Source organism: Pristiophorus japonicus, chromosome 4 (assembly GCF_044704955.1).
Source record: "Pristiophorus japonicus isolate sPriJap1 chromosome 4, sPriJap1.hap1, whole genome shotgun sequence".
NCBI lineage: Eukaryota > Metazoa > Chordata > Chondrichthyes > Pristiophoridae > Pristiophorus > Pristiophorus japonicus.
Window position 1 is genome coordinate 256,858,922 of NC_091980.1, and position 26,612 is coordinate 256,885,533.

Genomic DNA, 26,612 nt, shown 5'->3' on the forward strand with positions numbered 1-26,612 from the left:
CCTGAAAAATCTCCAATGCATGTATATCCCTCCTTAAATAAGGAGACCAAACGGTACACAGTACTCCAGTTGTAGCAGGACTTCCCTACTTTTATACTCCATTACCCTTGCAATAAAGGCCAACATTCCATTTGCCTTCCTAATTACTTGCTGTACCTGAATGCTTTTTGTGTTTCACGTACAAGCACTCCCGCTGTAGCTCAGCATTTTGTAATCTCTCCGCATTTAAATAATAATTTGCTTTTTTATTTTTCCTACCAAAATGGATAACCTCACATTTTCCCGCATTATACTCTATCTGCCAGATTTTTGCTCACGCACTTAATCTATCTATAACCCTTTGCAGATTCTTTGTGTCCTCTTCACAACTTGCTTTCCCATCTATCTTTGTATCATCTTTAAATTTGGCTACATTACACTTGGTCCTTTCATCCAAGTCGTTAATATTGATTGTGAATAGTTGAGGTCCCAGCACTGATCCCTGTGACGAGCCACTATTTACAGTTTGTCAACCTGAAAATGACGCATTTATCCCAAATTTCTGTTTTCTGTTAGCCAAACCTCTATCCATGCTAATATATTAATCCCAACTCCGTGAACTCTTATCTTGTGCAGTAACCTTTTATGTGGCACCTTATCGAATGCCTTCCGGAAATTCAAATACACCACATCTACTGGTTCCCCTTTATCCACCCTGCATGTTACATCCTCAAAGAACTCCAGCAAATTTGTTAAACATGATTTCCCTTTCATAAAACCATGCTGACTCTGCTTGACTGTTATGATTTATAAATGTCCTGCTATCACTTCCTTAATAATGGACTCCAGCATTTTCCCAATGTCAGATATTAGGCTAAGTGGTCTATAGTTGCCTGCTTTCTGTCTCCCTCATTTCTTAAATAGGGGTGTTACAGTTGCGGTTTTTCAGTCCACTGGGACCTTTCCAGAATCCAGGGAATTTTGGTAGATTGCAACCAATGCATCCACTATCTCTGCAGCCACTTTTAAGACCCTAGGATGCAGGCCATTAGCTCCAGGGGACTTGTCCACCTTTAGTCCCATTAGTTTGCTCCCCCTTCCCAATAGCCCCTTGATTATCAATTTTTGGGATGCTTTTAGTGTCTTCTACCATGAAGACTGATGCAAAATATTTGTTCAAAGTATCTGCTGTTTTCCATTATTAATTCCCCAGTCTCATCCTCTAAAGGACCAATGTTTACTTTAGCTACTCTCTTCCTTTTTATATACCTGTAGAAGCTCACTGTTTTTAAAATTTTTTGCTAATTTACTCTCATAAACTATCTTCTCTCTCACTATTTTTTACTCGTCCTTTGCTGGCTTCTAAAAATTTCCCAATCCTCTGGCCTTCCACTATTCTTCGCAACATTGTATGCCTTTGTTTTCAATTTGATACCATCCTTTACTTCCTTAGTTAGCCACAGATGGTCCACCCTTCCCTACAGTTTTTGTTTCTCACTGGAATATATCTTTGCTGAGAGTTATGAGGTTATGTCGCTTGTCCTTGCCTTCCCCCACCAGTGGGAAAATGTTTCTCTCTATCTACCCTATCAATTGCTTTCAAAAACCCTAAAAAGCATCAATCAAATCACCACTTAACCTTCTATATTCCGGGGAATACAAGCCTAGTTTTTGTAATCCCTCCTCATAATCTAACCATTGGAGCCCCGGTAACATTTTGGTGAACTTGTGCTGCTCTCCTTCCAAGATCAGTATATCCTTTCTAATGTGCGATGCTCAGATCTGTACACAATACTCCAGATGTGGTCTAACCAGGGCTTTGTACAGCTGCAGCAAAACTTCCTCCCCTTTACAGACTAGCCCTCTAGTTATAAAGGCTAACATTCCATTAGTCTTTTTAATTATTTTTGGTACCTGATTACTACATTTTAGTGATGTGTGCAGAGGCATCTTTTAATTTAGTATGCAAGGATGAGCATTGTTCAAATATAACTCCAAATTATACCTGTGGCTCATTATAGTGCATTTGGAGGAGTGAGGGCTAGGAATTTCAGACTCCGTCATGTATTGCTGGAAAACATAATCAAATACAAACTGAACTCAAATACAACAACAACAACTTGTATCCATATAGCACCTTTAATGTAGTGAAACGTCCCAAGGCGCTTCACAGGAGTGTTATGAGATTTAAAAGTATTAACACCAAGCCGCCTAAGTAGAAATTCGCGCAGGTGACCAAAAGCTTGGTTTTAAGGAGCGAAGAAGAAAAGAGAGACGGAGAGGTTTCAGCAGGGAGCTTCAGAGCTTGGGGCCTAGGCAACAGCAGGCACAGTTGAGTGATTATAATCAGGCATGCTCAAGGGAACAGAATTTGACGAGCACAGACATCTTGGAGGGGTGGGGTGGGGTGGTTGTGGGGCTGGAGGAGATTAGAGATGGGGAGGGGCGAGGCCATGGAGGGATTTGAAAACAAGGATGAGAATTTTGAAATCAAGGCATTGCTTCACCGGAAGCCAATGTAGGTTAGCGAGGGGTGATCGGTGAGCATTACGGTGTGAGTTAGGACACGGGCAGCCGAGTTTTGGATCACCTCTAGTTTACATAGGGTAGAATGTGGGAGGCCAGCCAGGAGTGCGTTGGAATGGTCAAGTCTAAAGGTAACAAAGGCATGGATGAGGGCTTCAACAGCGAATGAGCTGAGGCAAGGGCGGAGACGGGCGATGTTATGGAGGTGGAACTAGGCGGTCTTAGTTATGCTGCAGATATGTAGTCGAAAGCTCATTTCAGGTTCAAATATGACAACGTTGCGAACAGTCTGGTTCAGTCTCAGACAGAAGTTGAGGAGAGGGATGGAGTCACTGGCTAGGGAAATGGAGTTTGTGGCGAAAACAATGGCTTCCCAATATTCAATTGGAGAAAATTTCTACTTATCCAGAACTGGATGTAGGACAAGCAGAGGCCGTGGAGAGGTTGAGAGAAATGGTATTGAGATAGAGCTGGGTCTCATCAGCATACATGTTTTTGGATGATGTCGCCAAGGGGCACCATGTAGATGAGAAATAGGAGAGGGCCAAGGATAAATACTTGGGGGACACCAGAGCTAATGATGCGGGGGGGCAGGAAGAGAATCCATTGCAGGTGATTCTCTGGCTATGATTGATAGATAAGAATGGAAATAGGAGAGTGCAGTCCCACTCAGCTGGGCGACAGTGGAGCAGCGTTGGAGAATGATAGTGGTTAACCATGTCAAAGACTACAGACAAGTCAAGAAGGATGAGGAGGGGTAGTTTGCCTTTGTCACAATCACAAAGCATGTCATTTGTGATTTTGGTGAGAGCTGTTTCGGTACTGTGGCAGGTGCGGAAACCGAATTGGAGGGATTCAAACATGGAATTGCAGGAAATATGGGCATGGATTTAGGAGGTGACAACATGTTCAAGGACTTTGGAGATGAAATGGAGGTTGGAGATGGGGTGGTAGTTTGCCAGGACGGAGGGGTTGAGGTTTTTTTTTAGGAGAAGGATAATGACGGCAGATTTGAGGGAGAGGGCGACTGTACCTGAGGCGAGAGAACCGTTAACAATGTCAGCTAACATGGGAGCCAGAAAAGGAAGTTGTGTGGTCAGAAGTTTGGTGGGAATAGGGTCAAAGGACCAGGAAGTGGGTCTCATGGATGGGCTCGGAGAGGTCATGAGGGGAGATCGGAGATAAACTGGAGAAAGGTCAGGGCTAGGGCAGAGGTGATCCTTAGAGGAAGTTTGGCCCGGTGGGCTAGGGAAAGGAAGGGAAGAGGCAGAGGCGGCCGAACGGATGGACTCGTTCTCAGAGACAAAGTCGTCCATGAGCTCCTTACACCTATTGTCGGAGGTGAGGGTGGTGTCTGGGAGAGAGGTTTAAAATGATGGTTCACAATAGAAAATAGAAGCTGGGGTTTATTCTTACATTCCAGAATGAGTCTGGAATAGTGAGCGATTTTGGCAGACGAGAGCAGGACCCATTAGTGCTTTATGTGGTCCAGCCAGATCTGGTGGTGAATGGCTAAACCAGTTGCCCGCCATATCTGTCTAAGTCTGCGTCCTTTGGACTTAAGGGAGTGAAGATCAGGACTGTACAGGGGTAACGGCCAAGGTGAGAGAGAGTAATTGTTTTAACAGGGACTAGGGCATCAAAGATGGTGGTGAGGGTGTGATTGACCAGATTGGTAGCTGCAGAAATGTCATGACGAAAGGCTGAACAGTTGGGTGTTCATAAGTGCACTCGTAAGAGAGTCGGGAGAGATTTTTTTCCAGGGGCAGACACAGAAGGAGGTAGGGTTGTGGGGGTGGGGTGGGTATAGAGGAAGGGGAATATGGGTGTAGAGCGATACGAGAAAGTGGTTAGAGATGACCTTATCTGCGATTGACACAATGGGAGTAGCAAGGCCACGAAAGATGTCAAGGTCGTGGGGCTGGCCGTGAATATGGGTTGGGGGTATGGGAGGGAGAGATTAAGTTAGGATAGGAGGCTAGTGAACTCCGAGGAGAGAGAGCATAATGAATTGAGATGGAAGTTGAAATCACCGAGGATGAGAAGTCTTTCGGTACAGAGGCAGAGAGAGGTAAGTAGTGAAAAATATTGGTAATAACATTGTTATGGTACTTAGGTGGGCGGTAGAGAACGAGAATTTTAAATTAGGTGAGTGGGTGGAATAGGACGAGATGCTCAAAGGAGGAGAAAGTGCCACAGGAGTAGGGGGACAGACCAAATACAGCTGATTATGAATAGGATTTGAAATGAGGCAAATTTTAGATCTTGGAAATTGTAATCCAGTTATTTATTGTAATATCAGAGTTATGCAATGAGGAGAAAATCTTCAGTAATATTTGTTGTGTCTTTTACCCAGGTGTATGGATTTTATAAAGGGATGGCATTACCTGTTCTATCGGTGTCTGTATGCAGCTCAGTTTGTTTTGGCACATACAGAAATTGTCTCCATTTTTTATGTCAGTTGCGGCATGGTAACTCAGATGGGAAACCATCCAGACTTGATGTTTTCATTGCAGGCTGCGCTGCAGGGACTGCTGAGGTAAGTTATTTGTTGTATGATAATTGTCATTGTGTTCAGGATATTATCTTGCTTTGGTTATGTTTCAGGCTAAATTACTTAGATTGTTTTGATTAATTCTGTATCTAATGCATGAATTTGGGGGGAAAACATGTCTTATATGTGCAACTTTTTTTTTTATTCGGTCACGGGATGTGGGCGTCGTTGACAAGGCCAGCATTTACTGCCTATCTCTAATTGCTCTTGAGAAGATGGTGGTGAGCCATCTTCTTGAACTGCTGCGGTCTATGCTTCTTTGTGGTGGTTTGTATAACTGAGTGGCTTGTCCATTTCAGAGGGCAGTTAAGAGTCAACCACATTATTGTGGGTCTGGAGTCACATTTAGGCCAGACCAGGTAAAGGCAGCAGATTTTCTTCCCTAAAGGACATTAGTCAACCAGATGGGTTTTTATGACAATCCGGCAGTTTCATGGTCACAATTACTGACACTAGTTTTTTATTCCAGATTTTATTTAATTAACTGAATTTAAATTCCCCAGCTGCCGTGGTGGGATTTGAACTCACTCCTCCTGATCATTAGTCCAGACCTCTGGATTACTATTCTAGTAACATAACCACTATGTTACTATACCCCTAACTGACCTATGAAACTTACGACTTGTCTTCAGATGAAATATCTAATGTATCCTAAATTTGGAATGACTTGATACTCTGGGTTTATTTGCAGTACACCCTTTATCTGTGGTCTCACTAGAAAAGAAAGATAATGGGTTTGAATGCATGTGCTGCCACTAATTTACAGATTACCAGGAGTTCTCCATTATTACTTTATTGTAAAATGTTTTCTGATTACTGATTTAAATAGTGTTAATAAATCATTAAAGGGCTTCACAATTTTGCTAATGTCTGTAAATAGTCGCAAGCCGAACATTGCTTACATACAGCATCTTTGGCTCTTGGTCGTATTCTCACTTCTGAGTCAGATGGTCATGGGTTCACGGTCCACTGCAAAACCTGAGCACGTAATCTAGACTGACTTTCGGTGCAGTACTGAGGGAGTGCTGCATTGTCAGGTTCTGTTTTTCAGATGAGACTTTAAACTGAAGCACTTGTTCAAGTGGACATAAAACATTCCATTGCACGACTTGAAGAAGAAAATTTAAGTTCTCCCCGTGTCTTGGCCAACAGAAACTTGGCTGAAGGATGATGATATCTTGCCCTTAAATAAAGCCTCTTCGCCTGACTATAACTTGCCACTCCCAGACTGCCGTGGTAGCAGATGACTCTCATCACCAAGTCACACCTGGGTCTGTGCCCCAACTCCTCTGACATTTTCTCTTTTCTTTGAGCATCTTGCCTTGTTCCACCCCTCTCACCTCTCGTTTTCTATCGCCCACCCAAGTACGATAAAAATGTAATCACCGTGACAGCTTCACTGCTTTCCTCCCTCAGCCTCTGCATCGAGCGACTTCTCATCCTCGGTGACTTCAACCTCCATTTCAATTCATCATGCTCTCTCTCCTCTGAGTTCACTACCCTCCTATCTTCCCTTATTCTCCCTCCATGTGAACTCCCCAACCCATAATCACGGCCACCCCCTTGACCTTGCCATCTTGTGGCCTTGCTACTCCCACCGTGTCAATAGAAGATAAGGCCATCTCTGACCACTTCCTTATATCGCCACCAACATCCCCCTTCACTCACCCAACCCTACTTCCTTCAGTGTCCGCCCCTGGAAAAACTCTCTCCCAACTCCCTTACAACTGCACTTATGAAATTCCAACTGTCTAGGCTTTGGCCCTCCATACCCCACGACATTTCTGCAGTTACCGATCTGCTGAACCACACCCTTACCACCACCTTTGATGCCCTAGTCCCTATTTAAAACAATGACTCTCGCTCACCCTGGCTGTTCCACCTGGTACAGCCCACATCTCCACTCCCTCAAGTCCAAGGGATGCAGACTTGAACAGATGTGGTGGACAACTGATTTAGCTGTTCACCGCCAGACCGGTCTGGACCACATAAAGCATTATCGTCCTACTGCCAAAACTGCTATCCACAATCATTCTGGAATACAAAGATAGCCCCAACTACTGTTTTCTACTGCTAACCGTTTTCTTAAACCTCTCTCCCCTGTCTCCACCACACTTACCTCCAACAACTAGTGTGAGGAGCTCATGGACTTCTTTGTCTCTAGGACTGAGACCATCCGAGCAGCTGCCTCTGCCACTTCTCTTCCTTCCCCTAACCCACCGGGCCAATGTCCTCTAAGGTTCCCTCCTGCCCTAGCCTTGAACTCGCATCTTTCTCCAGTTTCTGACCGATCTCTGCTCATGATCTCTCCAAGCTCATCTTGTCCACGTGACCCACTTCCTGCTCCCGCAACCCTATTCCCACTAAACTGCTAACCAACCAACTTCCTTTTCTGGCTCCCATGTGGGTTACATTGTTAACTGTTCACTCTTCTCAGGTCCTGCGCCCCTCTCCTTCAAATTTGCCGTCATCACCCCTCTCAGATCCTTCTGTCAGCTGTGGCTCAGTGGGTAACACTCTCGCCTCTGAGTCAGAAGGTTGTGGGTTCAAGTCCTGACTTGAGCATAAAAAAAATCTAGTCTGACACTCCAGTGCAGTGCTGAGGGAGTGCTGCACTGTCGGAGGTGCCGTCTTTTGGATAAGATATTAAACCGAGTCCCTGTCTCCTCTCTCAATTGGACATAAAATATCCCCTGCCACTATTTCAAAGAAGACCAGGTGAGTTATCCCCTGTGTCCTGGACAATATTTATCCCTCAATCAACATAACAAACAAAAAGGTTCTCTGGTCCTTCTCACATTGCTGTTTGTGGCAACTTGCTTGTATGCAAATTGGCTGCCGTGTTGCCTACATTACAATAGTGATTACACTCAAAAAGTACTACATTGGCTGTAAAGCGCTTTGAAATATCCAGTGGTCGTGAAAGACGCTATATAAATCCAAGTATTTCTTTTTCTTTTCTCTCCTCAAAAAACCAACCTTTGACCCCTCCATCCTTGCAAACTACCGCCCCATCTCCAACCTCCCTTTCCTCTCCCAAGTCCTTGAACGTGTTGTCACCTCTCAAATCCGTGTACATCTTTCCTGGAACTCCATGTTTGAATCCCTCCAATCTGGTTTCCGCCCCTGCCACAGGACCGAAACAGCCCTCATCAAAGTCACAAATGACATCGTTTGTGATTGTGACAATGGCAAACTATCCCTCTTCATCCTTCTTGAGCTTTCTGCAGCCTTTGACCACTCCATTCATCTCTAACGCCTTTCCACCATCGTCTAGCTGGGTTGAACTGCACTCGCCTTGTTCCATTCTTATCCATTGAATCATAGCCAGAAAATTCCTTGCAATGGCTTTTCTTCCCACTCCTGCACAGGTACCTCTGCGGTCCCCCAAAGATCAGTCCTTGGCTCCTTCCTATTTCTCATATCTGCTGCTCCTTGGCGACATCATCCGTAAACACAGCGTCAGTTTCCACGTGTATGCTGGATTCTGGGGGGGACCCAGCAGATTGGAAAACTGCAAATGTAACGCCCCTATTTAAAAAAGGAGGCAGACAAAAAGCAGGAAATTATAGAACAGTTAGCCTAACATCTGTGGTTGGGAAGATGTTGGAGTCCATTATTAAAGAAGCAGTGGCAGGACATTTGGAAAAGCAAAATTTGGTCAGACACAGTCAGCATGGATTTATGAAGGGGAAAGTCATGTTTGACAAATTTGCTACAATTCTTTGAGGATGTAACGAACAGGGTGGATAAAGGGGATCCAGTGGATGTGGTGCATTTGGACTGCCAGAAGGCATTTGACAAGGTGCCACATAAAAGGTTACTGCACAAGATAAAAAAGCACGGGGTTGGGGTAATATATTAGTATGGATAGAGGATTGGTTAACGAACAGGAAACAGAGAGTCGGGATAAATGGTTCATTCTCCGGTTGGCAATCAGTAACCAGTGGGGTGCCGCAGGGATCAGTGCTGGGACCCCAACTATTTACAATCTATATTAGCGACTTAGAAGAAGGGACCGAGTGTAACGTAGGCAAGTTTGCTGACGATACAAAGATGGGAGGAAAAGCAATGTGTGAGGAGAACACAAAAATTCTGCAAAAGAATATAGACAGGCTAAGTGAGTGGGCAAAAATTTGGCAGATGGAGTATAATGTTGGAAAGTGTGAGGTCATACACTTTGGCAGAAAAAATCAAACAGCAAGTTATTATTTAAATGGAGAAAGATTGCAAAGTGCTGCAGTACAGCGAGACCTGGGGGTACTTGTGCATGAAACACAAAAGGATAGTATGCAGGTACAGCAAGTGATCAAGAAGACCAATGGAATTGTGGCCTTTATTGCAAAGGGGATGGAGTATAAAAGCAGGGAAGTCTTGCTACAGTTATACAGGGTATTGGTGAGGGCACACCTGGAATACTGCGTACAGATTTGGTTTCCATATTTACGAAAGGATATACTTGCTTTAGAGGCAGTTCAGATAAGGTTCACAAGGTTGATTCCAGAAATGTGGGTGTTGACTTATGAGGAAAGGTTGAGTAGGTAGGGCCTCTACCCATTGGAATTCAGAAGAATGAGAAGTGATCTTATTGAAACGTATAAGATTATGAGGGGGCTTGACAAGGTGGATGTAGAGAGGATGTTTCCACTGATGGGGAAGACTAGAATTAGAGGGCATGATCTTAGAATAAGGGGCCGCCCATTTAAAACAGAGATGAGGAGAAATTTCTTCTCTCTGGGGGTTGTGGATCTGTGGAATTTGCTGCCTCAGAGAGCTGAGGAAGCTGGGACATTGAATAAATTTAAGACATAAATAGACAGTTTCTTAAAAGATAAGGGGATAAGGGTTATGGAGAGCGGGCAGGGAAGTTCACGATTGGATCAGCCATACTCCTCCTATTTCTTATGTTCTTATGACATTTCTCATCTGTATGCCCCTTGACATTCAATAGCAGCACCATCGCTGAATCCCCCCCCCCCCCCATCATAAGAACATAAAAAATAGGAACAGGAATAGGCCATACGGCCCCTCGAGCCTGCTCCGCCATTCAATAAGATCATGGCTGATCTGATCATGGACTCAGCTCCACTTCCCCACCCACTCCCCCACCCACTCCCCACAACCCCTTATCCCCTTATCGTTTAAGAAACTGTCTATTTCTGTCTTAAATTTATTCCATGTCCTAGCTTCCACAGCTCTCTGAGGCAGTGAATTCCACAGATGTACAACCACCGGAGAGAAGAAATTTCTCCTCATCTCTGTTTTAAATGGACGGCCCCTTATTCTAAGATCATGCCCTCTAGTTCCAGTCTTCCCCATCAGTGGAAACAAATCTCTCTGCATCCACCTTGTCAAGCCCCCTCATAATCTTATACGTTTCGATAAGATCACCTCTCATTCTTCTGAATTCTAATGAGTAGAGGCCCAACCTACTCAACCTTTCCTCATAAGCCAACCCCCTCATCCCCGGAATCAACCTAGTGAACCTTCTCTGAGCTGCCTCCAAAACAAGTATATCCTTTCGTAAATATGGAAACCAAAACTGCACGCAGTATTCCAGGTGTGGCCTCACCAATACCTTATATAGCTGTAGCAAGACTCGCCTGCTTTTAAACTCCATCCCCTTTGCAATAAAGGCTGAGATACCATTGGCCTTCCTGATCACTTGCTGTACCTGCATACTATCCTTTTGTGTTTCATGCACAAGTACCCAGGTTCCACCGTACTGCGCACTTTGCAATCTTTCTCCATTTAAATAATAATTTTTTAAAAGGAGGGAGAGAGAAAACAGGGAATTATAGACCGGTCAGCCTGACATCGGTAGTGGGTAAATTGATGGAATCAATTATTAAGGATGTCATAGCAGCGCATTTGGAAAGAGGTGACATGATAGATCCAAGTCAGCATGGATTTGTGAAAGGGAAATCATGCTTGACAAATCTTCTGGAATTTTTTGAGGATGTTTCCAGTAGAGTGGACAAGGGGGAACCAGTTGATGTGGTGTATTTGGACTTTCAGAAGGCTTTCGACAAGGTCCCACACAAGAGATTAATGTGCAAAGTTAAAGCACATGGGATTGGGGGTAGTGTGCTGACGTGGATTGAGAACTGGTTGGCAGACAGGAAGCAAAGAGTAGGAGTAAATGGATACTTTTCAGAATGGCAGGCAGTGACTAGTGGGGTACCGCAAGGTTCTGTGCTGGGGCCCCAGCTGTTTACATTGTACATTAATGATTTAGACGAGGGGATTAAATGTAGCATCTCCAAATTTGCGGATGACACTAAGTTGGGTGGCAGTGTGAGCTGCGAGGAGGATGCTATGAGGCTGCAGGGTGACTTGGATAGGTTAGGTGAGTGGGCAAATGCATGGTAGATGAAGTATAATGTGGATAAATGTGAGGTTATCCACTTTGGTGGTAAAAACAGAGAGACAGACTATTATCTGAATGGCGACAGATTAGGAAAAGGGGAGGTGCAACGAGACCTGGGTGTCATAGTACATCAGTCATTGAAGGTTGGCATGCAGGTACAGCAGGCGGTTAAGAAAGCAAATGGCATGTTGGCCTTCATAGCGAGGGGATTTGAGTACAGGGGCAGGGAGGTGTTACTACAGTTGTACAGGGCCTTGGTGAGGCCACACCTGGGGTATTGTGTACAGTTTTGGTCTCCTAACTTGAGGAAGGACATTCTTGCTATTGAGGGAGTGCAGCGAAGATTCACCAGACTGATTCCCGGGATGGCGGGACTGACATATCAAGAAAGACTGGATCAACTGGGCTTGTATTCACTGGAGTTCAGAAGAATGAGAGGGGATCTCATAGAAACGTTTACAATTCTGACGGGTTTAGACAGATTAGATGCAGGAAGAATGTTCCCAATGTTGGGGAAGTCCAGAACCAGGGGTCACAGTATAAGGATAAGGGGTAAGCCATTTAGGACCGAGATGAGGAGAAACTTCTTCACCCAGAGAGTGGTGAACCTGTGGAATTCTCTACCACAGAAAGTTGTTGAGGCCAATTCACTAAATATATTCAAAAAGGAGTTCGATGTAATCCTTATTACTAGGGGGAATCAAGGGGTATGGCGAGAAAGCAGGAATGGGGTACTGATGTTGCATGTTCAGCCATGAACTCATTAAATGGTGGTGCAGGCTCGAAGGGCCGAATGGCTTACTCCTGCACCTATTTTCTATGTTTCTATAACTTGCTCTTTGATTTTTTTTCTGCTAGCGTGCATGACCTCATACTTTCCAACATTATACTCCATCTGCCAAATTTTTGCCCACTCACTTAGCATGTCTATGTCCTGGGGGTCACCATTGACCAGAAACTTAACTGGACCAGCCACATAAATATTGTGGCAACAAGTGCAGGTCAGAGGCTGGATATTCTGCGGCGAATGTCTCACCTCCTGACTTCCCAAAGCCTTTCCACCATCTACAAGGCACAAGTCAGAAATGTGATGGAATACTCTCCACTTGCCTGGATGAGTGAAGCTCAACACCATCCAGGACAAAACAGTCCACTTGATTGGCACCCCATCCACCACCTTAAACATTCACTCCCTCCATCACCAACGTACCGTGGCTGCAGTGTGTACCATCTACAAGATGCACTGCAGCAACTCACTAAAGCTTCTTTGGCAACAACTCCAAAACCCGTGACCTCTACCACCTAGAAGGACAAGGGCAGCAGGCACATGGGAACACCACCACCTCCATGTTCCCCTCCAAGTCACACACCATTCTGACTTGGAAATATATCGCCGATCCTGCTTCATCGCTGGGTCAAAATCCTGGAACTCCCTCCCTAACAGTACTGTGGGATTACCTTCACCACACGGACTGCAGTGGTTCAAGAAGGTGGCTCACCACCATCTTCTCAAGGGCAATTAGGGATGGGCAATAAATGCTGGCCTTATCAGTGACGCCCACATCCCATGAACAAATTTTTTTTTAAACCCGGCTCTTCACTCAACCCCGCCACGGTATCTAAATTTTCACATTTGTAGTAATAGTGTGGAGGACGAATTCATGGAGTGTATACAAAATAGTTTTCTAGATCACTTGAGGAACCAACTAGGGAACAGGCTATTAGATCTAGTATTGTGCAATGAGAAAGGGTTAATTAATAACCTTGTAGTAAAGGGCCCCTTAGAGAAGAATGACCATAATATGATAAAATGTTATATTAAGTTTGAAGGTGATTTTGTTAAATCCGAAACTAGAGCCTTAACTCTCAACAAAGGAAACTATGAGGGGAGAGTTGGCTAAGGTAGATTGGGACACTACATTAAAAGATATGACGGTAGATAAGCAATGGTTAGCATTTAAATAACTAATACATAATTTACAACAAACATACATTCCTTTAAGGCACACAAACCCCTACCAGAAAAGATGACCAACCGATAGTATCAGATCACACAGGAAGAGGCTTATAATGTTGCCAAAAAAAGCAGTAAGCCTGAGGATTGTGAGCATTTTAGAATTCAGCAAAAGACCAAGAAATTGATAAAGAAAGGGAAAATAGAATACTAGAGTAAACTAGCAAGGGACATAAAACAGACTGTAAAAGCTCCTATAGGTATGTAAAAAGGAAAAGATTAGCAAAAGTAAATGTGGGTCCCCTACAGGCTGAGACAGGAGAAATTATAACGGGGAATAGTGGAGAACCAAGGGTCTAGCGAGAATGAGGAACTGAAAGAAATTAGTATTAGTAAAAAAAATAGTACTGGAGGAATTAATGGGACTGAAAGCCGATAAATCCCCATAACCTGATAGCCTAGAGTTTTGTAAGAGGTGGCTATAGAGATAGTGGATGCATTGGTTGCCATCTTCCAAAATTCCATAGATTTTAGAACTGTTCCCGCAGATTGGAAGATAGCTAATATAACCCCACTATTTAAGAAAGTGGGGAGACAGAAAACGGGGAACTATAGACCAGTTAGCTTGATATCAGTAGCAGGGAAAATGCTAGAATCTATTATTCAGGACGTGGTAACAGGGCATTTAGAATAGGATTGGGCAGAGTCAACATGGATTTATGAAAGGGAAATCATGTTTGACAAACCTGTTAGTTTTTTGAGGTTGTAACTAGCAGAATAGATAAGGGGGAACCAGTGGATGTGGTGTATTTGGATTTTCAGAAGACATTCAATAAGGTGCCACACAAGAAGTTATTGAACAAAATTAGGGCTCATGGGATTGGGGGGTAATATACTAGCATGAATTGAGGATTGGTTAACTGACAGAAATCAGAGAGTAGGAATAAACGGGTCATTTTCATGTTAGCAGGCTGTAACTAGTGGGGTGCCACAAGGATCGGTGCTTGGGCCCCAGCTATTCAAAATCTATATCAATGATTTGGATGAGGGGACCAAATGTAATAAACCCAGGTTTGCTGACGATACAAAGCTAGGTGGGAATGTAAGTTGTGAGGAGGATGCAAAGAGACTTCAAGGGGATATAGACAGGCTAAGTGAGTGGGCAAGAACATGGCAAATGGAATATCATGTGGAGAAATGTGAAGTTATCCACTTTGGTAGGAAAAATATGAAAAGCAGAGTATTTTTTAAATGGTGAGAGATTGGGAAATGTTGGTGTTCAGAGGGACCTGGGTGTCTTTGTACAGAAATCACTGAAAGTTAACATGCAGGTTCAGCAGACAATTAAGAAAGCAAATGGTATGTTGGCCTTTATTATAAGAGAATTTGAGCATGAGTAAGGACGTCTTACTGCAATTATATAGGGCTCTGGTGAGACCGCACCTGGAGTATTATGTACAGTTTTGGTCTCCTTACCTAAGGAAAGATATACTCGCCATTGAGAGAGTGCAACGTAGGTTCACCAGACTGATTCCTAGGATGGGGGATTGTCCTATGTGGAGAGATCAAGTAGACTAGGCCTATATTCTCTAGAATTTAGAAGAAAATTCTTACAGGGCTTGACAGGGTAGCTGCAGGGAGGATGTTTCCTCTGGCTGAGGGGTCTAGAACCAGGGATCACAGTCTCAGAATAAGGGATTGGCCATTTACGACTGAGATGAAGAGAAACTTCTTCACTCCAGAGGGTGGTGAATCTTTGGAATTCTCTACTCCTGAGGCTGTGGAGGTTCAGTATTTGAGTATATTCAAGACAGAGATCGATAGATATTTGGATATTGAGGGAATCAAGCGATATGAGGATAGTGCAGGAAAGTGGAGTTGAGGTGGAAGATCAGCCATCATCTCATTGAATGGCAGAGGGGTCGAATGACCTATTCCTACTCCTAATTGTTATGTTCATGCCTCCATCCCTCTCCCTAGCACCTGTCTGAGGCTGAACCAGACTGTTCGCAACTTTGATGTCATATTTAATCCTGAAATGAGCTTCCGACCACAAATCCGTGACATAACTAAGACCGCCTATTTCCACCTCCATTACATCGCCTGTCTCTGCCCCTGCTTCACCTCATTCCTGCTGAAACCCTCTTCCCTGCCTTGTTACCTCGAGACTTGACTATTCCAACACTCTCCTGGCTGGCCTCCCACATTCTACCCTAGTAAACGTGAGGTCATCCAAAACTCGGCTGCCCATTGTCGAAATCTCGACTCCCGATAAACGACTCAGACACCTTCAGCTCCGGCAGAAGTTTCTTTAATTTACTTGCTAGCAAGGGAAAGGTCACACTCAGTCAATAGCTAAGTGAACACCTTCCAAATGGTACAATTTCACGAGATATTTATACTGTAAAACCCAAGTTATGGCCTCTCCCTGTGTATCGGCTCTGTCTCGCAGTCAGTGAATACAGATAAAGAGTTAATTACTACATCCTTGTCCTGACATGGTTTCCAGATATTTCCTTTTGTCAGGGTTATTCGTTGGCCAGCCGACCATTACTCGATGAGAGTGTGGTAATGAGCTATTACTTGCCTTGCATTGTGTCAGGATTGTCCAGTTTCCTGGTCAGTTATCTTTTTGCACCAAATGGATGAGGTCTCTACAAGAGATAATGGCTGGTTTGAGTACTTCGAAAAGGGTGGGGTGGAGTGGAACTGGTGTCGTATAAACAATAGGAGAGCACCATGGGTGCTACTTGTCTCAGCAGGACTTGTCTCCTAGCTGTCTGGTGGCTATCAGCCATTTCAAGCCAGGTTTAGCTGTTTTTGCAAACCAACTGCTTGTTGCAGAAATTTCTGGAAGGACCAGGACTCCATTTTGTTTTATATTAAAAAGGGTACAAAAATATAGTTGTACAGCTTAGATAAAAATACATTTCCACACCATGTCCTAACTCACACCAAGTCCCTTTCACCCATCACCCCTGTGCTCGCTGATCTACATTGGCCCTCGGTTAAACAACATTTCAATTTCAAAATTCTCATCCTTGTTTTCAAATCGCTCCAGGGCCTTGCCCCTTCCTATCTCTGTAATCTTCTCCAGCCCCACAGCCCTCCCCCACCCCCTGCACCCCGGAGATATGTGCGCTCCTCAAATTCTGCCCTCTTAAGCATCCCTGATTATAATTGCTCAACCATCGGTAGCCGTGCCTTCAGCTGCCTAGGTCCTAAGCTCTGGAACTCCTCCCTAAACCTCTCCATCTCTACCTCTCTTTCCACTTTTTACCTGCCTTTTTGACCAAGTTTTTGGTCATCTGCCTTAATTTCTTATGTGGCTCGGTGTCCATTCTTTGTCTTATAACACTCCAATGACGTGCCTTGGGACATTTTACTACGTTAAAGGTGCTTTATAAATACCAGTAGTAGTAGTACAGGTTGAGTGTCCGAAATCTGGAAACCTCGGGACCAATGCCGTTCCGGATTCTGGGTATTTCCGGATTTTGGAATGTCTTTGCCTGGGCCGAGGTAGGTGGGGTCGGGCAACCGAGGTAAGGGGGCGAGGTCGGTCCGCCGAGGTAAAGGGCGGGGGGGGGGTTGGGGAGGCAAAGTCGGACCGGGGCGAGGCCGGGCCGGGCCGCCAAGGGCCGGGGCGAGGTCGGGCCGCCGAGGGCCGGGGTGAAGTTGGGGCGCTGAGGGCCGGGGCGAGGTCGGGCCGCCGAGGGCCGGGGCGAGGTCGGGCCGCCGAGGGCCGGGGTGAAGTTGGGGCGCTGAGGGCCGGGGCGAGGTCGGGCCGCCGAGGGCCGGGGTGAAGTTGGGGCGCTGAGGGCCGGGGCGAGGTCGGGCCGCCGAGGGCCGGGGCGAGGTCGGGCCGCCGAGGGCCGGGGTGAAGTTGGGGCGCTGAGGGCCGGGGCGAGGTCGGGCCGCCGAGGGCCGGGGTGAAGTTGGGGCGCTGAGGGCCGGGGCGAGGTCGGGCCGCCGAGGGCTGGGGGTGGGGGAGGTTGGGCCGCCGAGGCGGGGGAGTCCGGATTTCAAAATATTTTCCGGTTTCCGGATGACCCTGCCACGAATTGGCCCGGTGTCTGGATTCTGGAACATCCCGAATTTTGGAACTCCGGATTTCGGACCATCAACCTGTAGTACAAATAGAAGATCAATCTTTTGACTTGCATTCCTGGCACCTGAGTCTCATTAAGTTCTATTAGTGCATCTGTGGGAAGTATGCTCTAGAAGTTTTGTTTTTTGGAGGGGAGGACAGAAGAGGTCACCTAATAGAGGGAATTATTATTCTTAACCATGCTATTGTTTACTAATACAGGTTGAATCTCCCTCATCCAGAACCATTCCCGGCCACCAGGTAGCGCATGCTCAGAACTCCAACATGAACAAATTGAAGTCCTTCCTCGCTGCCAACTCCCACAATCGTTGGCCTGACCCCACGATCCACCACACTCCCCCACACCATAATCTCTCTACCGCACTCCCAGCCCCAAGCCAGCCAGCCCTGATATTCCCTTGCTCAGTACCTGTACCATCCAATTTAACGTGACCTCCTCTCGTCCGGAAAAATCTCTTATTCAGAACAGGCCAGGTTCCGAGTGTACCGGATAAGGGAGGTTCAACCTGTATGTCTAACATTGACAGATTACAGGAAGACTATTTATTATACGGTTTTATAGGATAGATTGGGGAATTCTCTGCAAATTAAGTGCTGTGTTGGGACTCCACATGTAATAGAACCATAAATTATGAACAGATCAATTCATGGCACACAAAGTCCAGGGCTTAAATCATTAAAGCCATAGATGGTTCACGTTAACCAATATTTGTAAGTAGATTTTGAAAAATACTGTTTTTTTTAAATGGGGAGAATGTTGTCCCTAGCCTAGCTTTGTCCTAGAGGCTTCATAACTACCTCACAGGGCCCCAATTTTTTAAAAGCAATTTTTAATCTGACAGACTGTATCTGTCTTTATATTGTCATTTAAAACATCTTGTTAATTTTTTTTTCAGGCTGTGGTGTTTGCTCCTATTGACCTAATCAAGATAAGGCAGCAAAATCAGACACATCCTCATCAGTCATACCAAGGTCCTTTATCTCATGGCCTGTTATCAAACCCCAAATACAGAGGCCCAATCCACTGCCTAATAACAGTACTAAAAGAGGAAGGGATTTGCGGATTGTACAGAGGTATTACTGCACTGTGGTTAAGAGACATCCCATGTTTTGGATTATATTTTGTGACATACTCTGTTTTCACTGAATGGTTAACACCACAAGGACAACATAAACCAGGTATTTACAAATTTTGAACCATTTTAAATGTCCGTTCAACAGATGCTTATATAGAATGGCTTAACTCTGATTTTAAGATTGTGTCCACTTGTTCTGGATTTCTCCACCAGAAGAAATAGTTTCTCTGTATTTACCCTATCAAATTCTTTTTATTATTTTAACCACCGTGCCTTGACTGTACATTTAAACAAATTAATTCTTAAGATATGGGTGTCTCTAGCAAGGCCAGCATTTATTGTTCATCCCTATATAACACTGTTCACAGGTAATTGTAAACAGACACAGCAGGAGGAATTTTAACCCCCAAAAGCAGGTGGGTTTGGGTCGGGTGGGAAGTAAAAATGTAAAAAAAAATCTCAAACCAGAATTCAACTCGCTTACTTCCGGTTTAAACCGAGGTGGAACAGGGGCTGCGTGACCAACCCGCTCCCAGGAGGTAGGACACTTATTTAAATATTTTAATGAGGCTGCGTGCATCAGTTTTTTTTCACTGTTGCAGCAGTAATGCTGGCCGGCCGGGTTTCGGGGAAACACAACAGCTAAAGGGAGATGAGGACTGGTGCATGAAAGAGGTAAGTGCTTTTCCAGCACAGCTTCTGAACAAGGAGGAGCAGGAGTCCTCCCTCCTCCCCACAGCCCCCCCGGACCATTAGACAAATCTGTTAACCTCGCCCGCAATCCAATGTGCTCCTGATGTCTTCCACGATCTCTTCCCGGCACCCCCATGTCCTCCATGAGATCCCAGTGATCTTCTCCCCTCCTCCCCCAATCTTTCCAGCCCCTTCCCCAAACTTTCCCTCTCCCCTCCGCTCCCTGGCTGCGGCCTGGTGCCAAAGGCCTACTCGCCCGCCCGCAAGACTCTCAATCTGACTGATTGCAGCCAGGAAACAGAGTCGAAAAATGATAATCAGGTTCTGCCATTAAATTCAGCAGGACCTGAGGCAAACCAATTCTTCTGGGTTTCCTGACTGCAAAACTTCCTTCCCACCTCCCCGTTACTATTTGGGCCAATAGATTCATAGAAACATAGAAAATAGGTGCAGGAGTAGGCCATTCGGTCCTTCAAGCCTGCACCACCATTCAATATGATCATGGCTGATCATGCAACTTCAGTACCCCATTCCTGCCTTCTCCCCATACCCCTTGATCCCTTTAGCTGTCAGGTCCACATCTAACTCCATTTTGAATATATCTAACGAACTGGCCTCAACAACTTTCTGTGATAGAGAATTCCACAGGTTCACAATTCTCTGAGTGACGAAGTTTCTCCGCATCACAGTCCTAAATGGCTTACCCCTTATCCTTAGACTGTGACCCCTGGTTCTGGACTTCCCCAACATCGGGAACATTCTTCCTGCATCTAACCTGTCCAATCCCGTCAGAATTTTATATGTTTCTATGAGTTCTCCTCTCATTCTTCTAAATTCCAGTGTATATAAGCCTAGTCTATCCAGTCTTTCTTCATGTGTCAGTCCTGCCATCCTGGAAATCAGTGTGGTGAACCTTCGCTGCACTCCCTCAATAGCAAGAATGTCCTTCCTCAGATTAGGAGACCAAAACTACACAATATTCAAGGTGTGGCCTCACCAAGGCCCTGTACAACTGCAGTAAGACCTCCCTACTCCTATACTCAAATCCTCTCGCTATGAAGGCCAACATGCCATTTGCCTTCTTCACCGCCTGCTGTACCTGCATGCCAAATTTCAATGACTGATGTACCATGACACCCAGGTCTCATTACACCTCCCCTTTTCCTAATCTGTCACCATTCAGATAATATTCTGCCTTCCTGTTTTTGCCACCAAAGTGGATAACCTCACACTTATCTACATTATACTGCATCTGCCATGCATTTGCCCATTCAACTAATCTGTCCAAGTCACCCTGCAGCCTCTTAGCATCCTCTTCACAGCTCACACTGCCACGCAGCTTAGTGTCATCTGCAAACTTGGAGATATTACATTCAATTCCTTCGTCTAAATCATTACTGTATATTATAAATAGCTGGGGTTCTAGCACTGAACCTTGTGGTACCCCACTAGTCATTGCCTGCCATTCTGAAAAGGACCAGTTTATTCCTACTCTTTGCTTCCTGTCTGCCAACCTGTTCTCTATCCACGTCAATACATTAACCTAATACCATATGCTTTAATTTTGCACACCAATCTCTTGTGTGGGACCTTGTCAAAAGCCTTGTGAAAGTCCAAATACACCACATCCACTGATTCTTCCTTGTCCACTCTACTAGTTACATCCTCAAAAAATTCTAGAAGATTTGTTAAGCATGATTTCCCTTTCATAAATCCATGCTGACTTGGACCGATCCTGTCACTGCTTTCCAAATGCGCTGCTATTACATCTATAATAATTCCAACATTTTCCCCACTACTGATGTCTGGTTAACCGGTCTATAATTCCCTGTTTTCTCTCTCCCTTTTTTAAAAAGTGGGGTTACATTAGCTACCCTCCAATCCATAGGAACTGATCCAGAGTCTATAAAATGTTGGAAAATGACCACCAATGCATCCTATATTTCTAGGGCCACTTCCTTAAGTACTCTGGGATGCAGACTATCAGGCCCTGGGGATTTATTGGCCTTCAATTCCATCAATTTCCCTAACACAATTTTCTGACTAATAATGATTTCCTTCAGTTCCTCCTTCTCGCTAGACCCTCGGTTCACTATTGCATGGCTGGGAATATTTATTATCTTTACTAATATACTCTTATGCCACTGCCTGTGAGGTTAACAAAAACACCTGTGTTCAAATTTTGGAAATAATCCACATCTCAATATGTGTTATCATAGAATCATAGGCACAGAAGGAGGCCATTCGGTTATATTTTAAATAACTGAACACCACTTTAGAGAAAATGGATTTCTAAATTGTTGAGCAAGAAATGAAAAGTTGTTTACCTTGTAGCATTTTGTTTCAAAAGCTTACATTCCTTCTCCCTCTTGTTTGTTCTGTTGCCAATGCCTATTGCTAGCAATTCTATGCTTCAAACTGGAAGTGTAATAATGTTTTGAATGTGACTTGTGGGATGACAATTGGTTAAAATTAACCACTTTTTCCTTCTAAAATTAATTTTTAAAAGTGATAATAGGATTTATCGTTGTCATCATGGCAAATAAATAAATCTGGAATAAAAAGCTAGTATCAGTAATGATGAAGCTGTTGTAAAAATGCAACTGGTTCACTAATATCCTTTCGGGAAGGAAATTTGCTGTCCTTAGCCGGTCTGGCTCCAGACCCACAGCAATGTGGTTGAGTTTCGACTGCCCTCTGAAACGGCCGAGCAAATCACAGTATTAAAAAAAACTGCTATGATGGACTGGAGTGGTTCAAGATCTGCGGCTCACCACCATCTTCTCGAGCAATAAATGCTGGCCTTGCCAGCGACGTCCACATCTCATGAATGAATAAAAGTTTCAGCTTAGCTCATTTGGTAGCACTTTTGCCTCTGAGTCAGAAGACCCACTCTAGGACTTTAATGCATAAAGGTAGACACGTATAAGGGACACTGACTTGAGCCATCCCAGTGCCATATGGCTGGACCATATTAATTGCTATCAGGGCTCATTTTCCTTTTCAAAACTGCCAGGATCATCTTGGAGAGCAAATATAACCCCTTGCTTCTTTTCTCCAGTACCAACCATCTCCTTAAAACCACTTCCCTGCCCCATCTCCCCTCACCTCCACCAACACATTCGAGGAGTGTATGGATTTCGTTGTCACGAACATTGAGACAGTCATTTCAACTGCCTCTGCTGCTTCCTCCCCATCCTTTAGTTCCCTCCTCTCCTCTCTAGTTTCTCTCTTGTCTCTCCTCATGATCTCTCCAAGCTTACCTTATCCACGAGACCCACCTCCTACTCTCTTGACCCCATTCCCACTAAGCAACTGACCACCCAACTTCCCTTCCTGACCCCCTTACTAGCTGATACAGGTTGAATCTCCCTTATCGGGAACCCTCAGGACCTGGCCTGGATAAGGGATTTTTCCAGAGGAGGGGTGGTCACACTAAATTGGATGGTACAGGTACTGAGCAAGGGGATATCTAGGCTGGCTGGCTTGGGGCTGGGAGTGCGGCAGAGAGATCATGGTGGGGGGGGTTTGCCAGTGGATCGCGGAGTCGGGCCAGCGATTGCGGGAGTTGGCATCGAGGAAGGACTTCAATTTGTTCATGTCGGAGGTCTGCGCATGCGCCACCCGGTTGCCGGGAATGGTTCTGGATGAGCGGTGGTTCTGGATAAGGGAGGTTCAACCTGTACTGTAAATGTTCACTTTCTTTTCTCGCATGCCATCTCCTTTTCTAAACAGCTATCACCTACGCTCTCATCAAAAAACCCACCCCTGACCCCTCTATCCTTGCAAACTACCACCCCCAACTCCAACCTCTCATTCCTTTCCAAAATCCTTGAACTTGTCATCACATGCCAAATTCATGCCCATCTTTGCTCCAACTCGATGTCTCAATCTCTTCAATCAGGTTTGCTGGTACAGAATTGAAACGCGCTAATCAAAGTCAAATTACATTCTCAGTGATTGTGACGGTGATGCATTTTCCTTTCTCGTCTTCCTCAGCCTCTCTGTAGTCTTTGATGCAGCAGACCACGCTATCCTCCTCCAATGTCTTTCCTCCGTTGTCAGCTCAGTGAGACTTTCCTCGCTTGGTTCTATCTTTACCCTATCCAATCATAGCCAGAGTATCTTCAGCAATGGCTTTTCTTCCGTCCCATGCACCATTATCTATGGAGTTCCCAAGGTTGTATCCATGGCTTCCTCTGCAACAGGCTGCTCCTTGGTGAAATCATCCGAAGACATGTGGTCAGCTTCCACATGCATGCTGAATATTCCCAGATCAACCTATCCAGCACCTCTTTCCACTGCCTGTATTGTCAGAACTTTCATCTGACATCCTGTCTTGAATGAACCACACTTTCATCCGGTAAAACATTAGGAAGACAAGCTATTAACTCTGGTTCCCATTGCAAACTCTGTATCCTAGTCACTGAATTCGTCCCTCCCTGATCACAGTTTCAGGTCTGATTCAACCCCACTCAACCCTAAGCTAAGCTTCCGCCGAATGTACTCTCCATCATGAAGACTACCTACTTTCACCATCGTAGTATCACCCACCTCTGCCACTGAAACTCTCGTCCATGCATTTGTCAGCTCCAGACTTGACTACACTAATGCTCTCCTGCCCAGCCGGCCTCCCATCTTCCATGCTCTGTAAGCTTCAGCTCACAAAACTTTGCTGCCCGTACCCTATCCCACACTAAGTCACACTCGTCTGTCTCTCCTGTTCTTGCTGATCTGCTTTAGCTTCCAGTCATCCAATTCCTCCAATTTTAAAATCCTCATCCTTGTGTTTAATATCCCTTCATGATCTCCTTTTATCTCTGTAACCATTCCCGCCCCCCACCCACCAAAAGATAACTTTCCTTTCATCCAACTCTGGCATCCTTTGTATCCCCTTTCCCATTGCCCTACTATTGATGGCCATGCCTTAAGCCATTCAGACTCTCCTTAAAACCCAACTCTTTGATCAACCCTCCTAATTTCTCCTCCTTTAGTTCTGCACCTATATTTGTCTGATTACACTTCTGTGAAATGCCTTGAAACATTTTCTATGTTAAAAGCACTGTACAATTATAAGTTAATGTTGTGGTCTTTTAGAATGTTTACAAGCAGGCTTGCATTAAGTGGTGTAATAAGAATATGGAGAAATAGTTTTACATGTTGGGCACATTTTGAATTAATAAAAGCTTTTTTTCCCCTATCAGATTGGTCAGCCATGTTGTTGGCTGGCGGATGCTCTGGCATGACTTACTGGATATTGGCAACTCCCATGGATGTCATGAAATCTCGAATGCAGATGGATGGCATGGGACAGCAGAGATATAGTGGTGTATTAAATTGTATTACTGAAAGTTTCAGACAGGAGGGGATGAGAGTTTTCTTCAAGGGCTTGAGCTTGAACTGTGTCCGTGCATTTCCTGTTAATGGACTAACATTTGTAATTTATGAAACTGTGCTGGCATTCCTCAAAAAAATAAACTTAAAGGATTAGTGCAGTGCAAGAACTTCTGAAGGCAATCCATATTTATATCCATTTGTTAAAACTTACATATGTGGTTTCATGGACTTGAATGAATGTTTTTAATGAAGGTGTCTGAATGTGGGAATATCTAGTAGTTAATGCTCTTTGAATCTCAGTGCAACTTTGTGAATTTTGTTTTCTGAAACCAGTTCATGAATTTTGGGACCTTTAGCTTTTTTTCTACATAACTTTCACTTGTATAAAAGGTACTAGCATTATCAAAGTCTTTAAAGGGAATGTATCCATGTAAATGTTCATTCTAGAAAAGAATAATGGATACCTTGTTATATGGCTATTTAAATAGTACTGTATCCTAAAACTAGAAAAGGGATGACCGGACCCCTTGTTACTTGTTTTCTTTACTTTTGGTTTAATTTGTGAATTCTTGCTGCTGAATGCTGGTGTGCATTATTTCCCTGATCTGTGTGAATATTTACAAGTGTTTCAATCTTTGGGGATAAGGGTATGGTGGCATAGTGGTTATGTTCCTGGACTAGTAACCCAGATGCCTGGATTAATGATCTGGAGACATGAGTTCAAATCCCACCACAGCAACTGTGGAATTTAAATGATAATTCAATAAATCTGGAAATAAAAAAGCTAGCATCAATAATGGTGACCATGAAACTACTGAATTGTTGTAAAAACCCATCTGGTTCACTAAATTCCATTTAGGAAGGAAATCTGTCGCCCTTACCCGGTCTATACGTGACTCCAGATATGTGGTTGATTCTTAACTGGAGTGGGATTTGAACTGATAACCTTCTGACTCAGGTGAGAGGGTTCACAGCTGACAGTTTTCCTAGTGTCTTCCAATATTCATCCTTTAACTAACATAACAAATAAATTGGTAATTTATTTCAATTGCAGTTTGTTGAATCTTACTGTGTACAAATTGGCTGCTATATTTGCTTGCACTTTGAAAGTAATTAATTGCCAGTGAAGTGCATTGGGACACTGAGGATGTAAAAAGCATTATATAAATGTATATTACTCATTTTTAAAGTCAAGGATATGTCTACAGAAGCTAAAATAAAATTGTAATTTGCATTTTTTCTGTTCCCGTTTTCTACTTTGTAAATTTAGAATATATTTTGTGTCTTTCACTGACTATATTGGTGGTTTCATAATTGAAATTACATTTGTGAAAATGAACTAATTTTTGCATATTTTTATATAAATATAGCAACTTTATATTTTTTTGTTTGGCATCAGATTATGAACAAAAAAATAGCCTGATCATATACAGTTTTTTTTTCTCCATTGTGCATTTATTCTGTACTTCTGGTTATTTGTACAATATTTCACAAAAATACAATTTTAATATTGTTAATGAAAATGTTATCCAGAATCAAACCGGCAGTACAAAAAGTGTGCATATAAATTAAGACAAATAACGTGCTTTGTTATTCAGAAAGTGATTGTGTAAATGGAACAAACTGAAATTAAATCATTCTCTTAACAGTTTCACTATAATTTAGGAATTGTAGACTGTACCTTCCACACATTGTGCCCTATTGTATACTCTATCACCCTCCAAGAGAAAATTTCTCCTTGACCTGTCGAGCAAACCTAATGAATGGCAGAACATCCATATAACTTTATAGCCTTAACCAGCTGCAAACAATAGCAACACAAGAACCATTCCGTTCCATACAGTATTTCAATGTCTTTTTCAATTCATAACCTGTGATATAGGCTTCCATTGCCTGGGCTTCTGAATTAAAAAAAAAATGCAATTGTGTTTCTCCTATTTATTGCAGAGAGGCTTAGGCCGCGATATTGCCCACCGAGGCGGGTTAAATGTGGCCGAGGTTGGTGGCGGACTGAA

The 26,612-nt window shown here is 44.0% G+C and overlaps 1 protein-coding gene across 7 annotated transcripts in view; it reads left to right on the forward strand.

Moving 5' to 3' along the window:
* Positions 1-25,831, forward strand: part of slc25a47b (solute carrier family 25 member 47b) — a 59,182-nt gene extending 33,351 nt beyond the window's left edge. For 4 of the 7 annotated variants that reach the window (XM_070879366.1, XM_070879367.1, XM_070879368.1 and 1 more), the window contains 3 exons: positions 4,862-5,044; positions 18,388-18,670; positions 24,465-25,831. In XM_070879366.1, coding sequence (XP_070735467.1) covers positions 4,862-5,044; positions 18,388-18,670; positions 24,465-24,751 — 753 coding nt within the window. In that variant the 3' untranslated portion in view covers positions 24,752-25,831. Of the gene's footprint in view, positions 1-4,861; positions 5,045-18,387; positions 18,671-19,169; positions 19,243-24,464 lie in introns of all 7 variants that reach the window. The other 3 variants (XM_070879372.1, XM_070879369.1, XM_070879371.1) reach the window with 3 other exon arrangements.
* The last annotated feature ends 781 nt before the right edge of the window (positions 25,832-26,612 follow it).